The sequence below is a fragment of the Cryptotermes secundus genome, unplaced genomic scaffold, assembly GCF_002891405.2.
Source record: "Cryptotermes secundus unplaced genomic scaffold, Csec_1.0 scaffold834, whole genome shotgun sequence".
Taxonomy (NCBI): domain Eukaryota; kingdom Metazoa; phylum Arthropoda; class Insecta; order Blattodea; family Kalotermitidae; genus Cryptotermes; species Cryptotermes secundus.
This window is the reverse complement of record NW_019730112.1, coordinates 141,799-167,289: the sequence shown is the minus strand read 5'-3', so window position 1 is coordinate 167,289 and position 25,491 is coordinate 141,799. Positions and strand designations below refer to the sequence as shown.

Genomic DNA, 25,491 nt, shown 5'->3' with positions numbered 1-25,491 from the left:
ATGTAGTGTCTGTCACTACCACCCCCAGTTCTCTCTCTCTCTCTCTCTCTCTCTCTCACACAGTTTATTTATGTGTTCCATGTGGTTCTCACAATAAACAGCTACTGTTTCTCCAAACAGCATTAACCGGTTGGGCTCTGTAGCGGAGACGTAATGCGTGACTATGACCGCAAGTGTTCAACTGAAAAAAAAATGCTGGTCGTGAGTCTCAAGGGGTTTGTCACCAAGACGAACTGATTGGCGGTAAACCGCCATACAAAGAAAAAAAAAGGTAAAGCCATCCGTGTAACAGGCCGTGAAGGCCCATAGGGTTATGACAAGTTGAGGCTCCACATTTCCTAGACAGTCGGCTCATAGATTGCGGTAAGGTTGTCAGCCTTACGCTCCGGCAGCCTTCCTGGTAGTCATTTGTGCTAGAGGCTGAGTCGACCCCAGGGCACTAGTGCAGCTGTAAGGATTAGGTCAATTGAAAAAATCCAATGACCACATCTGGTTTCGAACCTGCAAACTGCCGGTCTTAAGGTAATTCTAAATTTTATTTTGAGTTGAGCTGTTGGTGTCCCCGAGTGAAGGCGGGTTCGAATACCTCTTCCCTAACCCTGCAAATCGTAGATGAAGAAAAGAATCCATGTCAGGCCATGTAGCACGCAAGGGAGAAAAGTGCATATAAACGTGTGGCAGGGAAACAAGAAGAAAGAACCAGTAGAAAGACCTAGAGGTAGATGGGAAGAAATGGATCTTAAATAAATTGTGTGTGGGGGGGGGCTGGATTCGTGTGGCTCAGAATAAAGACCAGAGAAAGGCTGTTATGAATGCGGTAATGAATCTGCGCGTTCCATTAACAACTGTTGGCCTCTGATGGAGGTTTCAGCTCCATGGAGTTAGGAAGATGGTTGGTTGGTTGCTTGGTTGGTTAACTCCTAGTTTAATCCTCATTTTCAGTCATTCTCAGTCTAAACATTCTCGAAATGGCGTCATCACCAGATAGTGACATAAATCGTTACGTCATCATTAGAAAGTTAGTAGATTCCATTTTCAGCACGGGATGCGAACCCAAATCGCCATACTATAGATCTCCCTGAACAGACAGGGACTTTTCTTCCGTAAGGTTGCCTGCCTGTACCTTCAAAGATGTCACAGACGAGCAAAAACTTAATATTATCCACGGGCTTAATTAAGCAGCAAGCCTTGAAGGCGAATGGGGGAGTGGAGGTATAGCTGAACCATTCTTAATCTAGGTACTAGATGGAGGTGATTGGTCAGCTTCACGTCTCGGCCGCTTTGCCTCCGAAAAATCAGCTTCCGGTATCCACTGTATAGGATGGTGGGCGTCCTTAGAGACGGTTTGGACTTTATAGAGAGAGAAAGAATTTCTTGCTCCTGCCGGAAATCGAACCCGGACTCCTCGGTTGTGCAGCCTTTAGATTAATTGCTGTTATGATTGATGTATACCGGCAGCTCATTCACTTACTCTTGGAGCTGAGCCCTTCTTGAGGAGAAGCCAAACTCTGCAGCTGCTCAAGAATTTCCCAGCATTTTATGGAATCCGAAGGTTCATTACCGTGTTCACAAGAGCCCTCCACTGGTCTCTATCCTGAGCCAGATCAATCCAATCCATAACCATCCCGTCCTCTCAGACCCATTTTCTTATTGTTCACCCACCTACGCCTTGGTCTTCCCAGTGGTTTCTTTCCTTCTGGCTTTCCCACCAATATCCTATATGCATTCCTGTTCGCCCCCCATTCGTGCTACATGCCCTGCCCACTTCATCCTATATGGAATTGAATCCACATTAATTGCATTTAGCAAACCAAGACTCGAACCAGGTGCTTCATGCACCCTATACCAGTGGGCGAGTATTTCCGTTAGGCCCCGAATAAGGGCGTAGGCGAGCTACTACCTGTGTTGTACCAGAATGAGCCGTTAGGGACTGACAGTAGAAACGTACAGCTACATTTTTGCCATTGATGTAAAACTTCCTGCCACCTAGCACGTGCCTATTCAACTCCAACCCTTCATGGTCATCACCTGCCCGAAAAGTCCAAGCTGACCTCCTACCCCCTTTTAACACGCACCCTCTACTCCTCTGCCCCGCCTGACCACGGAAAGGTAAAGGCCATCACAACACCCACGTGGTGGTTCACGGTTCGGCCGCTACGCGCTCTGTCATCAGCGCACAGAGCCCGTGTGAGAGCTGAGCGCTTCAGTTGCTGGTTTCGGTAGCGCGGTGGTCAGACATGCGCGTCGGAGGGACACCTGTGGCGTCCGAATTGTGATAACTGTGTAAGCCTTCTCGCCACTGAAAACACAAATAATCTGAGAGTGTCACGTGGCTGTAAGAATCCTCTGCTTTGAATCGTGTTGATACGGCGCTCACGAGTCAACAAACACACGGCGATGTTGTACTGATAATAAACGAAAGTCTGTTATTGTAGTGTTGCCTGAAGTGAGGGTTGGTGGTTGGGGGCAGGGGTTCGTTTCTTTTGGGTGTTTTTGTGTCGCAGTGTTTGCATGAGTTACGGGGCCGTCTGCTGCACCGCTCGCGGGAGCCGTGGCCGCAACTGGCCGCCACCTTGCAGCCAGCCAGCCGGCAACTTGTCCTCGCAGAGACCAACAACGCACCCGAACTGATGGGAGTGTATGAGCACGCCCAGCTCGTGATGCATTGGGTGAGTTTGGTTCTTTAGGCCTTGCCTCCAGTAGTTATACCTCTCAATCCATCTGTATGACAATCAGAGTTCATATTCAAAGGATTTCGTTGATTATATATTAATTTTTCGACGTTTATTACGTCGCGATGCTGTTAATACATTCGCCGAATGGTACGGTGATTGATGGATGATGATTTGGAAAGAATTTGAGGTATGCCGAATTTTAAATGAAGTGGTCGTGGCCTAATTTAATTATTATTCCTCGTTTGCCTGTAGTTGCTGTGAATATCTTCATGATATCTGTTGTCCGAGCAGAGATTCGAAATCAGAAACCACCGAATGTGATCGGGGAGCCTTATCAATTGCTGCCCCGCACAGTGACGTCATATTCGAGAGTTTGGTCGATTATACGTTAACTTTTCGATACCGTATTAACTGTTGAGATCATGCGCTGTCGGGTGGGATATATTTGTATAATTATGTATAGGAAAGTGTCTGTGTGGCAGTGGTCGTGGCCTGTTGCAGCATTAGTACACATTAACACTAGAACGCCAGTGAGCGTAGCCGGTTCCCGAGTTGGAGTTCGAACAAAGTACATTAAAATGCGAATTTGATTTTTACCTCTGTGTTAACCCGCTAATATTTTCGGAATGTTCCCGGCTCATTTCCGTTCAAGGACTTAAACTAATGAATGAGGTCCTTTTGTGTTTTTACTTGGCATATTCATATAAATTTGCAAATAGAATCTGGAAATAATCCACAACCGCCTTCTGAACAGGTTTTCCTTTATTTTACCTCCGGTGATATGGAAATTATTGCTCGAACACTGGGGTTCGAATCCCAACTCGAGGCATGAATGTCTGTGCGTTTATTCTGTGTTTCTGCTGTCTTGTGTGTAGGTAGAGGCCCTTCGACGGGCTGATCCCCTGTCCAAGGAGTACTACAGACTTTCTATAGGATTACGAAGCTAAAAAGAAGTGGCCAGTGCCCAACAAAGGGCTGTAGAGCCGTTGATGAATGTTAACGCGCCGGTGAATAAGCCTAGATATATTTCTAGAAAGCCGTGCTGTGCTCAAGTCACCAGAAGCCTTTGAATATACACGCCTTACCGACTAGTAACCAACCTTGCGGTAAGAGAAGTCTTGTGTGTTCGACGAGAAATCCGATAAAGATATTTTGGTTTGTTGCAGTATTTCAGAAACGGATGATTTTCTAATGATGATGTCACGTGGAGTGACAGAGACGTAAAAATAAATGAAAACCGCATTCTTGCATTTTGTTCACATTATCACGACTCATAATCCCTCTGATTCGTATATATAGCTTACGTACTTGTCAGAGCATCGTTAAAAAATTAAACACGAAAAAAGAGTTCAACGCGCTAACTCGTGTATTCTGGATGAATCACTAAGCGATATTAAATGTAACATTACCTCCAGATATGAAAATTGGCAAAGCACGCTTTCTACGTATATAAATCTCTAAACCATCTCTAAATTGTGAACCTCTCTGTATCCCCCCCCCCATCGTCATCCGCCACGACGTCCATTTGGGCCCGTAAAATAATTGCCTTTTTATACGAGTTCAATACAAGTAGAATTACCCGCTCTTCCCCCAGAATATGGCGCTCTTCTCAATATTACAGTATTCATGTAGTAGGCAGAGAGGAGTGTTGTTTTGGATTTGACGCCGTGTAATCCGGTAGAACTTCGCGTACCGTCCTACGCGGCGTGACATTCCAGAGGCTAGCGCCCTTGTTAGTCACCACAATTACTAAAATTTAACGTTCGGATTAAGAAATTTATTGTGAGACTATTTTTTAACTTCTCGCATCCGTAACTGTGAAGAATATCGTATGACGGTATTTGAGACCGTGTATTCTGGTAGAAGTATACCGGTAGTTCGGGAAGAACTTTCTGCCTCCATCTTCAGAGTCACAAGTAAAGCAGGAAGTCGTTTTTTATGACCATGAGGATGGAGGCAATAAGTTCCTCCGAAATGTCTGCAAATTTCAGCCTGAGTACACGGCTTCGCATCCCGGAAAATTACACTCATCGTAGGAAATTAAAGCGTGTCCTTGTAATTGAAATAAACGTTTAGTTATCAGGATTTGAATCCGACCCAGATCTTTACCGCAGTAAATCCCTGTACGGTGCATATTGATAAAAACACGGAAAAATTTTCAGAATGTCTTCGGTTCTCTGTTACGTCCGTTGTAAGACAGCGAACTTTTCCGCTTAAATCCTAGATAACTTGGTTCGGAGGCCCCATGTCAAGCCACTGTTTATAAACCATCATAATGGCTTCACTCTCACACTGCCCCTATCAGAAGGAAGAACGGGCGAAGCCTGGGAACCTTATAATAAAATTATGTCTTTTCGCCACCCACAGCAAAGGGACATAATTCTGTGTAACTTCAGTACAAGAAATTCACGCATGCTCTCTCGAGAACACGTACAAGTCATACCTCGAGTAAGTGACCTTACGGAAGAAGTATCCAGCGTCTGTGAGTTCTCCGGTGCGCGATTTTGGTTCTTATCGTTTAATCTAGTAATATCACAAGAGGCATCTTCCTTATTATACAAATTTGTAGTGAAAAAGCTATCCATGTAACAGACCGTGGAGGCCCATAGTGTTTGTGAGACGTCGAGGCTCCCACATTTTCTAGATAATCGTCTCACAGATGACGGTGAGGTTGTCAGCCTTACGCGTCGGAAGCCCTTTACCCCTCAGGAAGATTCCTGGTACTCATTTCTGTTAGAGGCTGAGTCGACCCGAGGGCCATAATGCGGCTGGAAGGATTAGGTCAATTGAAAAATTCATTGACCATATCAGGAATCATACCCACGACCTTCCGGCTTGTAGGATATTGCCTGAACCAAAAATCTATGAAGTATAACTAGTGTAGCAGGAACAAGTGAGAGTTTTACGTTAACATTTTTCGGTCACTGTTGGCCATTATCAGAAAACATAGTCAGCACTACAAAGGAAGTACAGTAGAACTTGGTTATAACGTCATCAAAGGGACCTAAAAATAGTGTCGTTATAAACGAATGTCGTTGTAACCGAAATGGGCACTTCCACAGTAGCCTTATGTTAGTCACGTAAAAATCTACCAAAAACCGAGTTAAAATGTTGCATTTTTTAGTGAAATACGTAGTTAAGTACAGACTAACGTAACATTAACGTGGAATTGCCCAAATGTGTAATATCAAAGACATATTACAGCGCTTTTCACTGACAATACACACCGCACTAATACTGTATATTAAAGGTAGGCCTACTCACCAAATTACAGTAGATTACATCAATTGTTGTGCCTTACTGTACCTAGATACGAGTACAGTAATCAGTTATCTTCGTCTGTTTCCTGTTACTTGCCCAATACACACTTTCTAAATTACGTTCAGTGTCCATATCAGAGAAATTGGGGAATGAAAATGACGTTACATACGAGGTTCATGCATTTGTGCATGTCGTACTAAGCAAGGTATAAAAACAGTTGCTTTATGAGGAATTAGTTCGTACCATTGAATATTTGACGCAATAGACAAGGTGTCGCAGAAACCGATGTTGCTATAACCAAGTTTTACTGTACTTTACGTCTGTACACAGGCTGTCACTACAGTAGCATAAACGGACTTGCGATAGTTATAGAAATATAGAAATTAAGACTAATAGTAGTTGATACAGTTAAAAGAAGTTGTTATTGTCAAGATTGCAGGAAACACTCGCTAATCCAGATTAATTGGGGACGGAAGTCATTCGGATTAATAAAGTAAAAAAAATATTCCTAAAATAAAAAAGAGACTTAGAAAACAAACAAATTGAAAATGTAATAATTTAGATAGTGCTGATGAAAATAAATACAAATATCACTGCGGCAATTTCTTCCTGCGCCAGAAGCTGAAATCCAGGGTCTCCTTCAGCCAGCTGAAGCCAATCTTGGATATTCCCTTCCATGGTTTCAGTCTCTCCAGCTGCTCTCAACACAGTCTGAAAGTCCTCTTGCTTCTAAATCCCACGTGTCTTTTTAAAGTGCGTACTCACATGTGAACAGAATTTATCATTTTTCATATTTCGATCCGGACTGATGAGGATTCGCTGTTAACTGACTGGAACCACTTAAGAAAGGATTTTGTTGAACACATAAAAGAAAATGATGACTTGCTTTGTTTCTCCTATCGATTACGTAGACTATTATGCACACGGTAGCGTAGTTGGTTGAGGCACTATGCTACAAGCAGGAATGTCTCGGGTTCGATTCCCGATGAAGTCATTGGATTTTTCAATTTATCTAATCCTTCCAGCCGCATTATGGCCCTGGGGTCGACTCTAACAGAAATGAGTACCAGGAATATTCCAGGAGGTAAAGAGCGGCCGGTGTGTAAGGCTGTCACCGCCATCTTTGAGCCGGTTGTCTAGAAAATGTGGGAGCCTCGATATCTCACAACCCTATGGGCCTCCACGGATGGTTACAGGCTTAGCTTTACCTACCTTTTAGTATATCATATTGACTGTTGTATTGTAGGGCTGTGTGTCCGTTCGTGTTGTGTTGCGCTTAATCCAGTGAGGTACGGAATAGTGTGACTTTTCCTTGATGGATTTCTACTGCTCGAAGAGTTCCATCTTGTGGAACATCCCGGAAGATGGAACTCTTCATGACCACGACCGCCAGAGCACGAAGATTCTAGTAGCTACCATACGTTTTAAGAATGTAGTCGCTTTCCACTGGTATAAGAACCATCACCTTGGCTTTTCCTTTCACCATTTTGTCTCCTCTTCGTACTTAACATTTGCTTATCGTACTTCGGAGGGAATTTGTGCAGGTTTGATTGAGGCAGTTGGGGAAGAGTGTCTGGAGCAGACTGATTGTACCAGCAGCTGAATCCTCAGATGCCAGTGAAGGGGGCATTTGAAACATCAATTGTCAGAAACTTGATGGTGAGACAAAGAATAACAGATCACTGTGTTGATGTAAATCTTGTTACGTAAAACATAAAAGATTTTTTTAGAACAAAATTTTTTGTTTACCAAGATAAATATTCCCCCCAACCCTCATATCTTCCCAACGTCAGAAGCTGAACTCACTCCTGGTTCAGACGTTTCTGTCAGGAACCCCAATATTTTCTTGTGCAGATCCACGTTTTCTGATCTAATCTGTTACGAGCCCCAAGCTCAGAAGTGTTTCTCGTAATAAATGTTCACCTACCTCACATATTTCTCCCTTTATATTTATTTTATGTCCATCCCAGACTGAAGGGTAGTGACCCTCGCAACATCTCTCTAGACTACCCATACAGGGGGGTACAAATTAGGTGTTTGAATTAATTTGAGTAGATAATCTTTCTTGTGTTTAAGTTAAGGGACTTGAAAAACTGACAAATATTAAGGAATACATATGAGCGAAAAAGGCGTTTAATGGCTTAAGCATAATTGAAAACACGTCATCAGAACGTGGAGTCATTTGAATGTTACTAGAGTGTATTTTCAACAGACGTGGAACCCCCAAATTCGCCATATTTGATATATCATCAAACACACAGGACATGTCTTCGGAAGGTTGCCTGCTCAGCGTGTTATATACTTTCGAAAACGTTTTATTCAAATGTTATAGAGGCTCGTTTTCATTGGTTCGAATTGGATTGAAGTGGCTCAGCTTAGCGACTTGTCCCAGTTGCATTGATTTATCATTGTTAAATGTGGGTACTACCGATCACGGTAGCAGAGAGGTCTAAGGCGTGAACTGTCTTCGGCCGCTCGAACACTGGGATAGTGGGTTCGAATCCCACACAAGGCATGGATGATTGGTATGTGTATGTGTTCATTCTGTGTTTAGGTAGAGGCCTTGCGGCGAGCTCATCACTCGCCCAAGAAGTCCTACCGTCTGTAAATGATCACGAAACTGAAAAACAAACACTCCTCGGCAACGTAATATGTATAGCCCAGGAGGAACGGATTAAGTAAGTAACCGTTGGGCAATGAATGTTATCCGAATGTTTGAAGTTTTCTTTTTGAGGGGGGAACAGTATGAGGTTCGTAATGGAATAAGAAGAATTGGTTTTGGAAATTATTTTATTTGTTCTGTTCAAGAACCGAAATCGTCATCCGATTTCTGAAAGGTCTGAATTTCTGCTTATACGGGAAGTTCTTTGGATCTGTCCAGCCGTGACGTGGGATGAAGTTACGTCTTATGGGGCGCCCTGACCTGGAGGGAGAATTGTCTGATTCTTCTGACATGATTTCGCACTCGCAGAAGAATAAGTTTAACGGTTTTGTATGTCTGTGAAACTGAATCTCTTGCTTTGAAAAAGCACGTAGAATACGCATATTTAAAAGGTAATGTTCTCATGAAAATATTTGCAGCAATGAAGTCTTAATGGGCGTTGAATAAAGAGAAACTCGCGGTTTATACGGGCAATGTAGTGTTAATATCTGTGTATGGCTCTACAGCCCTTTTGTCGGGTCTTGACCGGTTTTTCAGTTTCTTAATCCTATACACAGTCTGTAGGACTCCTTGGATGGAGGATCAGCCCGTCGCAACGCCGCTACCTACACACAGGAAAACATAAACACAGAATAAGCGCACACAGACATCCGTGCCTTGACTGAGATTCGAACCCACGATCCCTGCGTTCGAGCGAGCGAAGACAGTTCGTGCCTTAGGCCGCGCGGCCGCTGTGATCGGCTGCAGAGAGTTTTGGTGCGGAAATGTTGCAGGAGAATTCCGCTTGGAAGAGGAGCGGTTGGGACGGTAATGTTAACATGCAGCAGACCGGTGCCCGGTGGGTCTGTCGGCGGAGGGTTGAAGCGACCGGCCGTGGACCCGAGGTTTTGTGTGGTGCCTCTCTCTGCCTGTGCGCCTTCACGGCCTGCTGCTCACGGACGTGGGATTAATAATAATAATAATAATAATAATAATAATAATAATAATAATAATACGGACAATAAAGGTAAAGGATGGAAGAAAATTATACCACCAGAAATATTTCTCACGAGGAGAGTAAAAGGCAGTGAAGAAATTAATACAGAACTACAAATTCTACAAACAACAGAATTTATACAACAGTGCGAAATAAATTGGAAATAATACGTTAACAGGATGCGCTCTGACGCGATTCCGAAAGGGTGGAGTATTCTTAAATTATGAAGCAAGAAGGAAAAATTTTAAGGCATCAGAGTTTCCGTCAGGGGAAACTTGTTGCCGTATCTGACAGAACATCTTTCAAAACAACCTGTCAATTCTGAACAGAGCATAGCGGTGCGATACAGTGTTTCAGGAAAACGAACTTTTGGAAGAATATATAAACGATGGAAGGCCCGTTTCGAGATGTCCGTAACAGGTCTCGAACGGCCTGAACGAATAAAGAGAGGAAGGAGCAGTTCAGTTCTTTATTTATTTGCGTTCTGGCTATCGGACCAACGGACGATAACAAATTCAGCACGAGCAAAAAAAAAAAAACTACAAACAAGAAATAGGACCAGTCAAATTTATATAAATTGACTGGAAATAATAATAACTGGAAGCAGGGGAAAGCGGAGTCGGTGTAATGACTGGTTACGGGCTGAACGGCCGAGGTGTGGGAGTTCGAGTCCCGGTAGGGGCAAAATTTTTCTCCTCTCCACCTCGTCCACATTGGTTCCGAGACCTACCTAGCCTCCTATGAAATGGTACGGGGAGCCTCTTTCTCCGGAGTTAAAGCGGCCGGTGCGTGAAACTGAACACTCCAGCAACTTGCGCCGAGGTGAGGAATACTTGGATTTATACATCCACTCCTCCGACGTCCTTATGGCGTAGTGCTTAAATAGTTAATTAATAAAAGTCGATAATTGTCACAGTTGATCCTTTTTTTTTTGTTTTGTGTAATTTTAATCGGTCTGAGGAATGCAATTTTTAATCGTGTTGCATAATGACGCTTTCTGCTGTTCAATTGTCATAGTTATGAATGATGGATGCTCGGTTACTATATACTTGTGCTGAATTTGGTACATTCATTGACCTAAAATGCGGTTTGAAATAACAGACGGCCGCCTTGCGCGTGTCTCCGTGTTCCACCATCTTCCGTATCTGCAGTTATCAGGCATAAGAAGAAATGGCGGCTGTTTCGTAACTGTTTATATTTCCAGTTCGCCGAAACTGCAAGATCATGTTTCATTTCCCCCCCAGATAGGCTTACCGGGTCGGTGTCTGCGATGTGAAACAAGAAAACATTTGAATGCGATATCGCTGGCGTTGGGATCTAATGACGGGTCGATATGAGTGAAACAGATCTAACAAAATGGCGATTATCTGTGTAAAATATGAAGCTTGAAATGTTGTTCGTACCTCACAGAAAACACGGAACTTCGCCATTCCGAAGACCAATCAGTTAATGCTCCCAACGGATGCAATTGCTAAGCGAATCTAATTCATTAACTTACACAAGGTTTAAGACAGATCTTAACCATTTAACAGTTCGAAGCCCGTTACTATACAATACCACCTGCTTTATTAACATACGAATACTACATTGTGCCAAGGGAATTTATTTATGTGTTCCGTATGGTTCTCACAATAAACTGCGTCTGTTTCCCCAAACAGCATTAACCGGTTGGTCTCTGTACCGGAGACGTAATGTGTTTCCTGTGAGGTACGGACTGAATTCTCATACATAAAGTCTCCATTCTGCCCACACAGTGTATTTGTGTGTTCCGTATGGTTCTCACAATAAACTGCGACTGTTTCCCTAAACAGCATTAACCGGTTGGGCTCTGTAGCGGAGACGTAATGTGTTTCCTGTGAGGTACGGACTAAAGTCATATATAATTTTTTAAAGAAATTAAGTCTTTAGAGGGTTAAACTTTCAAATCATGAAAAATTAGTACTCTAATTAGTATTTTACCATGGATTGTTAAGAGTTAGATTCCATTCACCAGAACACATCGGCGTAACGTAATTGGCAATGTAAGTCTTAATGACTTTTAATTTGATGAACATGTAAGTCCGGACAGTTCGAAAGTCGTGAAGTCGTAGTTCAGTGCGTACCGAATATTTTTCCTGAAGATGACAACTTCTTAGTATTCTTTAGGGACATGGTCATCATAAATGACTGAAATTTCATCAAAGTTATTAATAATTTTCGATGTGTTGTCAGTTTTGATGTTGGTGATCCTTGTGAAGGGCTCTTATTTCCGGATCTGGAATGTAAATATTCGCCGGTCTGTTGTGGACAAGCAGCTCAGGCGCTATCGAAGCTCATACATACATACATTACACATATGCAGAGAGAAGGCATTTCTTATTCAGAAACATTGAAAACTTCGAATTTTCGAAAGGGATTTCTTTCAGTATCACAAAAGTTTTCATCAAGATACCAATGACGATTTTCAGAGCTTGTGAAGGCTAAATTTTTGACGCCGAGTAGAAATTGTCGCTAGCTGTAATCCTTTGGGCGGCCTGGTGACCAGGCGACGGTACTTTTGAACCCTCCGGCGATACAAATAACAGACACGTAATTTTAAGTCTGTCAACGCTGTCTGTAGAGAAACCCATCCATATACAAAAATATGAAGTAAGTTAACTCATTAGGGTTGTCATCTCTTGGGCGAGTTTCATAGTCAGTATTATTTCGAAGGAGCCTTCTGCCTCCATCTTCAGGACATAAAATGATATTGTATTCTGAAGATGGAGGCAATTTGAGTCCTTCAAAATGTTGATAGCCTACCAAACTACACGAACTCTTCAATTGTACGGCCGTGAACCTTCATGTCTCGTCGTTACGCGTTGATCTCATGCTTGTAGGAATTGTAGTACAGTGTTTTTCCGTGTGGATTGTTTTATGACGCAGTAGATCGATGAATGATGAAATGAAAAGGATTTGGAAGGCAGCGGACATAGCATGATCTAGGTACTATACCGGATACACAATGTCGAATCAGAATTGAATTGTCAGTTAAAATTTTTACACTAATTTGAAATTAATTGTTGTGTTTTTTTTTCAGAAATACATCTGTTAGTAAACAGTATATATATATATATATACGTGTGTGTAAATTGGAGCTCCTACACTTGTTTGACTGAAGTAAGGTCATATTGAAGGAATGTCAATCATTGCGAAGTTCTGTCAAGATAATTGAACTAACTATATGCAGTTCCTTTATTATGTAGCACGTGTTGGCCTATTGGACATCTTCAGCTTCTTCTTCTCTCCTTATCACATAACTGATATTATCTACATTGGCCACTGTTTACAAAATTTAGTCTGTATATATTATAAAATTATTGTGTAATAGAATCTAATAGTTGCCGGTCACGGTAGCCGAGCGGTCTAAGGCATGCACTGTCTTCGCTCGCTCGGAAGCCGGGATCGTGGGTTCGAATCCCACTCAGGGCATGGATGTTTGTGTGCGTTTTTCTGTGTTTATCTACAGGTAGAGGCCTTGCGACGAGCTGATCACTCGCCCAAGGAGTCCTACCGAATGTGTAAGATCTAGAAAAACCGACGTGAACGGAGAAGTTCATGGAGGTAGGCCTAGGCCCACTGGGGCTGTAGTGCCAAGGAAAAAAAAAGACTCTAATAGTTAAGTTGATTTCGTTGAGGTTTGCTAACCGCGGTAGCATAGTTGGTTGAGGCTCTATGCTACAAACCGATGAGGTCATTGGATTTTTTCAGTTGACCCAATTCTTCCAGCCGCACTTTGACCCTGGGGTCGACTCAGCCTTTAAAAGAAATGAATACCAGCAATTCTTCTGGGGGGTAAAGGGCGGCCGGCGCGGCTGACAACCTCACAGCCATCTGTGAGTCGATTGTGTAGAAAATGTGGGAACCTCGACGGCTCACAACCCTATGGGCCTATACAGTCTGCCGCAGGGGTAGGTTACCTTTCTGAATTTTAGTTCTGGTGGCGGCTTTATTGTTTTTGTATTGCAGTAAAGCGTAGGTGTCTAAGGTTTTTCAGTTTCTTCCAGCCGACCTTCACGTAAACTCACTCCACTTGAAACAAGAATATTTCTGCATATGCGCGTACAAACTTCTTGGTTGGAAGTCCAGTTTTGTATATTAATGTTACGAGTAAAGTAAAAAAGTAAAAATTAAAGCTATCCCTGTACCAGGCCGTGAAGGCCCATAGGGCTGTGAGACGTTCAGGGTCCCACATTATGTAGACAATCGGCTCAAAGATGGCGGTAAGGTTGTCAGCCTTACGCGCCCGCCGCGCTTTACTCCCCAGGAAAATTATTTTTATAAATTCCTGGTACTCATTTTTGTTAGAGGCTGAGTAAACCCCAGGGCCTATTGCGGCTGGAAGGATTAGCTCAACTGAAAAAAATCCAATGACCTCATCGGGACTTGAACCCGCGACCTCCCTGGTTGTTTGATTTTTATTTCATTTTATTTGATTACCTAACCGTTTCCTGTGAGGTCCGCGCCGAATCTGACTATTAATTCTTCCCAGAGCTTCGTTGTTTCTGCTGTTAAATATATTTTGTAACCGGATCGGATTAAATTAGTGTGAATTTTGCAGTTTCTTCGGCAATTAATCGATGGAACAATATAATCGATCATGAAACAGTCGACGTACTGTTTCTTCCATACATTGTTCCCATTTGACGTCATTCTGAATGACAGGACATTTGCCCCCGGAAGACGGAAAGCAAGAATTGAAGGGATTAGATTCTGGACAAGAGGTTTAGGCTACGTGTTTATTTAACGACGCTGGTATAATCGAGATAATATAGTGAAGACGTGTAGGAATATATACGGAGAAATCATTATTAGATTGGAGACTGCAGGAATACAGAACGACAGAAAATAGGATCACGTGAGTAAACATAAACAGAAATCGGAGACGACCGTGACAGAACATGAGAGTGAAATATAAATACATTTAGATCACCAGTAATCGGTAGGGGTAACTGAAATATTAATTTGTAATATGTGGGCCCTGTTGAACAGCGACAGTAAGTTACTCAGAATATCGGGTTGTAGGATCTGGGACCCAAATTCCGGCACTCCAGAAAGCAAATCGAAACGAACCCAATACAGCATTCAAATATAATTCACAGTCATTCGTATTACTTTACAGACTTGCTAATAAACGGTGTTTGTGTATGTTCGAGGCCTTCCCAACCATGTGCTCTGTGATTTCTCCTATCACCGGCTGCGAAACCTTATACTGTGATATAATTATCTATTAAAATTTTCACGGTATCAAATCCAGCAAGATCTTTGTTAGAATAGTGTTATTGAATAAAGCGATTATAGGGCTAAAACATGAAACAAAACAAAAAAATCCGGTCATTGTAACTAACACTCTTCCCCAAGTGTAATTGGACTGCTCAAGTCAAGGAGGAGGGCCGCTCCATAGCTCAAGGGGTTAGTCGCTGGCTTCCCACCGCGGCGGCCAGGGTTCGATCCCGGGTCTGGTCAAGTGGGATTTGTGAGGGACAAAGTGGCGCTGGGGCAGGATTTCTCTGAGTACTTCGGTTTCCCCTGCCAATCTTCATTCCACCAATTGCTGCACACTCACCCTCACATATCATCTGGGGCTGGTACAATAGGCCAGAAGTGGCCGCAGTACAAGGGACTTAGTCCCACCCCACTAGCATTAAAAAAATGAAGTCAAGGAGGAAGAGTTGGGCAAGGCATGTAACACGAATATGGAGGCGGTGAAGAATAATACATATACTGGTGGGAAAGCCAGTAGGAAAGAGACCACTAGGAAGACAAAGCCTTAGGCGGGTGGACAATATTAAAATGGATCTTAGAGAGGTAGGGTGGAATTGTATGGATTGGATAGATCTGGCTCATGGTAGGGACCAGTGGAGGGTTCTTGTGAACACGGTAATGAACCTTCGGGTTACATAAAATGCTGGAAAGTTCTCCAGTAGCTGCACAATTGGCGGCTCCTCAAGAAGGACGCAACTCCATGGGTAAGTGTGTGGGTAAGTTTGTACAGAACTGTCTGCGGAAAACGGACTCTACATTATCATAGCAACGTGAGGTAGGTGTTCCCTCAGGTCCTTGGATTCTACGCCGGGTTAGCCTGTAGCGTAATGTATTGTTACGTACTGCGTTGCTATCGAAATGTCTGTTTCATAGTTAGCATAGGGGGCGTCCGTTTATTTTCATGCGGAAAATAGCCCCACTACAACACTCTGACTACTGTCCACATCTGAACGCAAGTCTTCTGAGTGCCCGCATAATGTTTAGGGCTCGTAAACTTGTATGTAGCAGTGCTAATAGAGAGATGACCATTAATACTTTATCTGCCACGTAATCTGCACATGTAACGTCAACATTTGTTGAGGTCGTGTTAGGTAGCGCTTAATGAGCAAATCATTTCTTCCGTGAATAGTGTTGCATGCAAAATTAGGTGGCAGCACGGTTCGCCCAGCCCTTGTAACAATGGTCAGTTTGCTGTCCGCAATTTTTTATCGCATAGGACGAAGGACAAACCTTATAACTTTGCTATATTACGGTAATAATTAATTAATAATAATAATGGACCCGAACACTAATAACTGATAAACACAACACAGTAAACCCGATTTCGGGATACATTTCCGCCATTTTGGGGTAGACATTTTCTTTGCTTCTCTATCGAACAGTGTGACTGAAGCAGTAAATTTTCTGACGTATATTCGGGAGCTCATCGGTTCCAACTTCAGCCGGGAGGCCGGTTATCCCTGCTGAATTATAGTGGGTTTTCTTAGGCATTCGAAGCAAATGCCCTCGGTAATACCTCAAATTAGGTCACGACCACTTCTTTCCATATTGTCACGTGTATGTGAGAACCTATTGACGGGGTTTTGGACTGGATATTGGGTTTATTGACCACTTTAACACACATAACTCGTAATTACACTTAATTACAGCGCCATCGATAATCTCCACACTTTACAAATCACCATTCCACACGCTAAGTCTTTTCCAGCCTGCTGTCTTCACCACCTGTTCCCTGGTAACGGCTTCTAACACTAATAATTGTTCAGCTTCCGCACTCAAGTCCTCTTTGAATGGCGGCTCATTTCCAACTACCTCTTTTCATAACATAACGTACAGAACTGATCTGGTTGCCCCAGTTGTCGTCCTTATAACCCCTTTGCACGAACGATTAGAAAACACCGATTCCAACAGTACCTTTTGTTGCATGCGTATCCGTTGCAGCGGGAACGCGTTTACCGAGCGGTTGCTTAGAAACGGCTCTGATATATTTGGTTATCTCGCGGTCGTTGCATAATAACGGCTCTACAGTGTACAATATTTTTTCCCTATTCATTATTTGACAATTATGCTACAGTTCGACGCTGTATATTCTTATATACTGATAGCGAACGTCGTTAAGCACACCATGAGTTAATTACTGAGTTAAGTCACGTATGGAGTTAGTTAACTGGCGAAGGATGATCACGTTACGAGACTTTGAATTGATGTCTCGTTTACATCAGGCCCGTGTCATACTCAGTGCAACCACGTGACTAGGAGTGGGGAGACTCAATCGCGGGACCCCAGGTTCTCGTCCATCTGTGCCCAGCGATTATAGCAAGCTGCAATACAGCTAAAAGGGCGATGTGGCGGTGGGATTAGTAAAATTAATTACTTCATAATCAAAACGAGACATGGAATTTTTTTCGCATTAAATGCTTAAGTGTTGTATAATGTTCCTGTCACTTGTATTGATTTATGTTAAGTGATCTGCATATTTGTGTATTCTTGATTACGTAAATGCACAGTGCTTGGCGTCGGGCAGTCAGTTGCGCAAATAGAAACAGAATAAATCATTGTGATAATATGTGAGATGCACTGGAGAACTGTAGAACAATATTCGACCCTGAAGATGGAGGTAGTACTCTCCAGCGAAACATCGATGAACTTCTACCAGACTATACGAGCTCAGTCTTCTCACTCACGGTCTTCACTGCACTGCTTGGCAACGTCTTCCAACAGCGGACGTTCATTTGCTTACGGGCTTACATCCTCGCAGGCTGGCGGCCATCTCACACCATCCTCATACTCTTCTAACTGCCGTCTCAAGGCTGTCCCGTAATGGCAGCCCGTCCTCTTTACATAATCTCGGCACGGACAACACAGAAAACACCGCTTCTAACAGTTACTTCAGTGTTACTCAGCCGTTACCAGGCAATGACTGTTTCATGGTTCCAAATTTCTTGCTTTGAGTAAATCTCGTATCTAGCAACGCAAAGGTAATAGCACAAGAGGACTGTTAAATTCTACCGAGTATGTCTGTACCTAAGGAGAAGGAAGTGACAGGATGGCGGAGAATATTGTACAATAAGCAATAATTTGTCTTCTTCAGAAAATACTCTTACGAGGCTCAAATGAGGGAGAATGAGAGGGGTAGGACATTCAGCACACTTGGGGGATGTATACATAAGTGTAGTCATAAAATTTGGAGGAAAGAGATCCTTTGGGAGACCTAGACGGGAATAATATTAAAGTGGATCCTAAAGAAGTTTGGTTGTGAGTTTGTCCAGTCTGACTAAAATGTCCCTTGCCTTTTATTGGTTTTACTTTGATACAGCGACTTGTCTTTTATGTTGTAACATGCAGCAGTGTCTCTGTCCTTTCAGCTCCGAGCCTTTTGGGGTGTGTAATGTGTAAAATAATAATATTGTAGCGTGTAGTACCGTTTCTAAGCAACGAACGCGAGAGAAAGCATGCGTTGCTTTGTAAGGGCCGGTAAACAATCAACAATGTACGGGTTATCGGCAGGCAACCGCTCATAACAGCAGTAGAAGAACTGTTGGGGCGGTGTTTTCTGTCAGGTCCGCTTTGATGCTATATAACGAGGACCTCAGGCCGGCTTAATGTAATTGAGAGAGTTCATTTGTTGGATATTCGCCGGACAGGAACGGCCTGAGCGTAGGAAGTTGAAAAATCTCCACTCTTAGATGCCGTTGCTCGGGAACCGCTGTTGAAGACACTGCAGGCTGGAGAAGGCTTAGCGTGTAGTGATTTCTGAATTGTGCAGATTAGCGGTGGCGCTGTAATTGCTTGTAGATCCGAATCATGTGTATAAGTGGACAAGAAATGCATTCACCAATCCATACCCCGTCTGTAGTCACCCTTAAATCTTAACAATATTGGAACTGGACACAAGTAACGCTCTGGACTTTTATTCGTGGGGTGTTCACATAGGGGCTCGTCGGGGACACTGCCCTGAGTGAGGTGTATGTAACTTCAGCCACTCCCTCGAGAGAAATGTTTGGGGGTAAAAATGGTAAAGCTTTCCCTGTGACAGGCCGTGAAGGCCCATAGGGCTGTGAGAAGTCGAGGTTCCCACATTTTCCAGACAGTCGGCTCATAGATAGCGGTAAGGTTATCAGCCCTACGCGCCGGCCGCCCTTTACCCCCAAGAATATTCCTGGTACTCATTTCTGTTAGAGGCTGAGTCGACCCCAGGGCCAGAGTGCGGCTGGAATAACACCTGGACCGTGTCCTTCCAAGTCCTTTCCAATTCGTCATAAACTCACCAGCCGACGCTGAGTCTACATACTGACAGTCGGTAACTAACCTACCTCTAATATGGAGTCCTGTAATCCTTCAACAGTTGGAAACATAAGTTCAGAGAAGAACGCACCCTGGTACCTAAAGAACCACAGGATCCACAGTGCTCAGTGAAATAAAAGAGTGGAACACCTAATACTTAAGAAAATCAGAAAACCACACAAATGCACTAGCAGTGAACCTGCCAGATAACAGCGAAACTACACATAGACTGAAAAGATACACCGTCCTAACTATACCAGACATACCTAAGTAAAACCCCAATACAAGCATTAAAATTATACAAAGTGAACAAAAATAAATTATATGAGTCACGCCACTGGGCATAACTCATTCACGAGCGAGTACTTATTGAACATATACATTTATTGCAGATTCTGTAGAGTATGTATAATAAACGTGTAAAAAAGTTCCGAAGAATAGGAGGAGGTGTGTGCTGTGGAGCTGCAGTCGTCAATACAACTTCCGTAACTGTTCAATCCTGGGACCAAAACGAATAGCTTCGCCATTCTGTTTTTATTTTTTTGTCAAGCAGAAATTGCGAATAAAGTTATTTTATAATTTGTCCTGGTTTCGTATCGCGTATGTTACTGGGCCGATATGTATATACGAGTAAATACTATCTCTTAATTGTTTTTTTTTTTTTTTTCATTATCCTTCTTTTTACGATCTTTATTTCTTTTTTATTTCCGCGTACTTTGTCTCCTTTGTAACTCTCTGTTGGGTCTGTTAGAAAGAGTTACCCCCAACCACTCCCATTCGTGCAGTGATTAGGATAACTCTCTTTAACGGACCCAACAGAGTAGGTGTCTCACTCACCTGGGTACGGAAACAGATCCAGTTTCCGAAACGTCGTCTTCTTTAGAATACCGGACGCTGCATAGAGTTCTACACCGTCAGGTCAGAACGCTTTAGAATCCGCTTGTATTCATGGGATTTGTATCTGTATATAAGAAGGTAATATTTGCTAAATTGTATTTGGTTCATCCTGGACCGTCACACTAGCAATAATATAAAAGATCATCAAACTCGTCCAGGGTGAGTGATAAATGATAAAGATTAAAAGTAGAAAAATATTTATCAACCACTGAACAGAGTTGATGATCTTTTATATTAACATTTGTTGCTCTACGATATTTTTGCAATCTTATTTAAGCGACTGGTTTATATCATCTGGAGTTTCTGGTACCAGACTTCGAAACAAAAACAGACGACTGGTCTGCCAATCAGAACATGCGAATAATGTTTGGAGTGCGATCCACGTACATGGAAGCGAAGGCGGGAGAAGTAGATAAATATGGAAGAGTTAAGTGAAAAGGTGAAGTCATGGCGCGGGTGAAAGGGGCTTTATTCGGGAAGTCAAGTGGAAACTTTTTTTTTTAAGTTTCCCAGACTTCGCCCGCTCGTCCTAATAAGGACAGTGTGAAAATGCAGACATTAGAATGGTTAGAAGTAATGGCTTGAGACAGAGGCCGCCGGATTTTGATGATTAGTGATGAATTTGACAATTCTGAAAGATAAGTTGGTGGCGTTTATTCGGGAGGATTGCTTGAGAAACATGCATTGGCAATTTGGAACATGGGAATCACCCCAGCAGTTGCTTAAAATAATGAGAAGCCAAGAAGAACTAATAGGCCTATATAAGAATCCGGTTCGTACCTCACAGGAAACACAACCTCTTATGCAGACCAGCCGATTAAGCTCTCCAGGGAATTAATCGATATTAATTTCGAGAATGACACGGAACAGGCACACTATATTGCCGAAACACAGGGTTATGAAACGTTAGTACAGACGATACGTATCTTAACCACTGTGTTTTGTAGTTAAACATTCTTAAAAAGGATTTCTTTAAAGGTAAAATATTTGTAGGGTTAGAATAATTAGCGGTATATATTTATGGTGTACTTGGAGGGGTATGATAGTATTCTGACGTGGATTACTGAGAGGATGTGGTAAGATATTACCGTGCGTATTCATATCCACTCTCGGTTGAGATAGCCGCGCGCTGCCGGTCGTCGGGAGGCCGCGCGCCGCCTTACCGCTCACACTCGACGCTACACGCAGTTCTCACGTCAATAAATGCGAGATCTAGGATTCTCAGGGCTCTGTCGCCTGGGGATGTGCCGCCCTGTGTTCTGGTACGTACTTACTTACCCTCTTCTGCAGATTAGAAGAATACCCTGAAAATAGAAGCATCACATTCTTCCGAAACTTATCTACCATACTACACTATACGACAGTCTTTTTCGTTAAGCTATCCCTGCAACAGGCCGTGGAGGCCCATAGGGTTGTGAGACGTCGAGGCTCCCATATTTTCTAGACAATTGGCTCACAGATGGCGGTGAGGATCTCAGCCTTACGCGCCGGACGCCCTTTACCACTCAGGAAGATTCCTGGTAATCATTTCTGTTAGAGGCTGAGTCGACCCCAGGGCCATAGTGCGGCTGGAAGGTTTAGGTAAATTGAAAAATCCAATGACCTCATCGGGCTAATTTCTTTTACGGTAGCTTGGTCGGTACAGCGACTGGATACAAGCTGGGCGACAGATGAGTCGGGTTATGAATCCCAGTACACGCGCCTCGTATTTAATATTTACCTTGGACCCTTTGGTTTCCTCGGGGTAGAGGTGTTGGAGCTTGAAGCTTTGCAGCTTTATCTCCTGTCCAAGTGGAGTCTTCATTACTTGTAGGTTAATTAAACACAGGGACAATATTACGTTTTATCTTTAACCGTTACGAATATATTAAAATATCATATTTCGTGTAGATGGCTCTGTAGTCATTGGCTGTGTTAGTTGCAGTTGGTCACAATGGACAATTAACAGTTGACAATCGCAGGTGGGACCCTGAGATACATTTCGCGAAGCTGAGGCCACCCAGACTGATATCACGGTTACCAATTTACAGAATTGTTTTCTTTTTTTGATGTAAATTTGCGTTTGTAGCTCCAGTCTTTTTCTAGAAATTAATTTTGTGTGTTAGCTACTCTCATATCTTGCAGGGATGGCATATTTACGATACAGCATTACGGCTTGCAACCTGCAGGTGACATGACAGGCGATTTGTTTCTTTGTGTTATTAGCATGAAATGCTCTACTTTACTCAGGGGTTTCATAAAATTCCTACAGATGACGGGAAAATACACGAGAATATTTCAGTAAGCAGCTAATTAAGTTGAAACACCTGAGTCCTTAAGAGTCAGTTGGTCGCTCAGCTACTGAAAAAAATTCCCAGCATTTTATTGAAACCAGAGGGTTCATTTACCTTGTTCACAACAGCCCATCACTTGCCCCTACACTAAGAGAGAGAGATCCGGTATACGCTTTCCAATCCTACATCTTTATGATCCATTTTAATATCCTCTCATCTACTCCTAGATCTTCCTACTGGTCTCTTCAGGTTTTCCTACAATTTTTTTTAGGAATTTTTCTTTCCCATGCATGCAACATGCCCTGCTCATCCCATCCTCTTCATTAAGATGTTCTGTTCATCCCCTTATTGCTTCAAATATTTTCTTCGGCACCCTTTACTCAAACGCCTTCAGTGCCTGTTCATCCCTTAATGAACAATATTTCATAGGTATTCCTGTAATAGGCCTTGGAGGCCCATAGAATTGTGAGACATCGAGGCTTCCACATTTTTTAGACAATCTGCTCACAGACGGCGGTGAAATTGTCAGCCTTACGCGCCGGCCGCTCTTTACCCCAAAGAATATCCATGGTACTCATTTCTGTTAGAGGCTGAGTCGACCCCAGGGCCATAATGCGGCTGGAAGGCTTAGGTCAGTTAAAAAAATCCACCTCATCGGGACTCGAACACCTCACCCTCCGGCTTCTAGCATAGTGCCTCAACCAATTACACTACCGCGTGCTCCCCCACCCCCATTTAATAAAAATTGTACTTGGCTTAAGTCTTCGATCAGGTGTATGTACGGTGTCAGGTGGACGGAGTTGAGAACTCGTGGGGCTTTACCTTCACTCCCCCCATCTCCTTCAAAGCGTGCTACTTTATTAAGTAGAGGAAGCTTTTTAGGTTCACCTGTCTTAATTTGCTTGTTGTACAGGTGTAGCGTTACCCATCAGACATTTCGATAAACGTGACACTTGAGTAATACAGGATGTTTCCTCACATTCACGAGATATAGAGAGTTTGTTTACATGCTGTCCATACTGTTGGAGCATCACGTGATACTGCGACGTTTATCATTCAGTTAACGACAGATTACAGATCGATACATATCGATAGTTCCAAGTACCTGCATTACATGCCTAAATGCAGGTAATGTTACTGTTTCGCGGCCTGCTGTAACATTTCGTGGCGCGAAACTGCAAATCCAGCACGACATTACGAGTACGTGTTCCACAGCTACGACAGCTGTCCACGGATTCATCGGAGGGAAAGGAATTATGAAGGTAAAAAGATAGCTATGCCTGTAACCGTCCGTGGAGGCCCATAGGGTTGTGAGACGTCGAGGCTCCCACGCTTTCTAGACAATAGGCAGGAATAATCCTGATACTCATTTCTGTTACAGGCTGAGTCGACCTCAGAGCCGTAATGCGGCTGGAAGAATTAGGTCAGCTAAAAAATGCAGTGATTTAATCGGGAATCGAACTCCCGACCTTCCGGCTTTTAGTATAGTGCCTCAACCAACTACGCTACCGCGTGCCTCAGGCGTAAACATTCGTTCGTTAACACACTCGTAATTATCCGTACAGTCAAGCGATACTTTAATGTAGCATGTAATTGCTCGTCACTTGGGATGTTTGCGTGTTCTGAATTATTTGCCATTTGATTTCTTTATTTCGCTCGCAACCTTAGCAAAGTGAGTTCAGTCTCCGCCGCTGCGGCTTCCCTCTCATGATTAAGGAGTCATTAATTGGGGTTACGAAATAAACAGATGGTGCTTGATATCAGGGATAGGTTTCTTGTTATATATGTATGACCCTCTGAATTCGACCTAACTACTCAGTTATTAATTGTAACATAATGTAGCTTAAACATCTTCGTTGTTCCTCCTGAAATACGTCAGATCCTGGAAACCGATTCATTTCATGGGCTGGAACTTTCTCTGAACCACCATGCCGAAACCTCTGAGCTCCGTATATTTTTTCTTCTTCAATGGTTCATTCAGGGCCGTTGCCTCTTATTCACTTCCGTAATCATTTTTCACAGACGGTAGGACTCCTTAGACTGAAGATCAGCCCGTCACAAGACCTCTACCTAAACACAGGACAACACAAAAGCAGAATAAACGCATACACAGACATCCATGTCCTGAGTGGGATTCGAACCCACGATCACAGTGTCCGAGCGGGCGAAGACAGCTCATGCCTTAGACCGCGCGCTGAGCTTCATATATATTAACACTGTATGGGGCTCCAAATTCGGGTTCTCCTTCTTCGTGGACCCTCAGTCACAGTTTCCGCTTAATTTTGATCTCTTGAGTGCCCGGAAGCTTAATTTACCGTTCTCGCCAAACATTGTTAAAATGATGGAATGAGTGAGGATGAGATGCACAAGGAGTGTAGCGCGGATGGGAGAGAATTGTATACAAAGCTGTTTGCGGAAACCCAGAAGGAAAAAGAACACTAGGAAGACCCAAAAGTAGATGTGAAAGTCATATTAAAATAGAGTGTAAAGTAATAGGTTGGGGTCTGTGGACTGGATTCATCTGGCTCAGTGTGTAAGGGATCCGGGGCGCGTTCTTGTGAAAATATCGATGAACCCTCGCGTTTAATAAAATTTCTGAATATTTTGAGTTGGTGAGCAACTAGTAGCTTCTCAAGAAGGATTCGGCTCCATGAATTCAGTCAGTCTCACAGCGATGATTATGAAGAGTGCTCTGGTCTAGAATATGACGTATAGTCACCGACGTTTCGGCGTCCGTGAAGGCCCGTGGCGTTGTGAGACGTCGAGGCTCCCATATTTTCTAGGCAATCGGCTCACAGATGGCGGTGAGATTGTACCGACCGCCCTTTGCCTCCCAGGAATATTCCTGATACTCATTTCTGTTAGAGGCTGAGTCGACCCCAGGGCCATAGTGCGGCTGGAAGGATTATGTCACTTGAAAAATTCTACCTCATCTGGACTCGAACCCACGGCCTTCCGGCTTTTAGCATAGTGCCTCAACCTTACTACCTCATGTTTTTATAGAAGCTGTTTCCAGTTTGATAAACTTACTTATGAGGTGAAGAAAGCAGTCTTCTGGGATTTGGCACCGTGTATATGTGGTGTTAACCGACGTTTCGGAGGAACGTATCGCCCCCATCTTCAGGGTTGAAGAAGTATAAGTAAATCTGCAAGCGACAACACCGTGAGACACGGTCAAGC

At 43.2% G+C, this 25,491-nt stretch overlaps 1 protein-coding gene across 2 annotated transcripts in view; it reads left to right on the top strand.

Moving 5' to 3' along the window:
• The first annotated feature begins 2,178 nt into the window (after nt 1-2,178).
• LOC111866232 (protein apterous) overlaps nt 2,179-25,491 on the top strand; it is a 155,154-nt gene continuing 131,841 nt past the window's right edge. For both annotated transcript variants that reach the window (XM_023854992.2, XM_023854991.2), the window contains exon 1: nt 2,179-2,669. In XM_023854992.2, the coding sequence (XP_023710760.1) occupies nt 2,631-2,669 (39 nt within the window). In that variant the 5' untranslated portion in view covers nt 2,179-2,630. The remainder of the gene's footprint in view (nt 2,670-25,491) is intronic.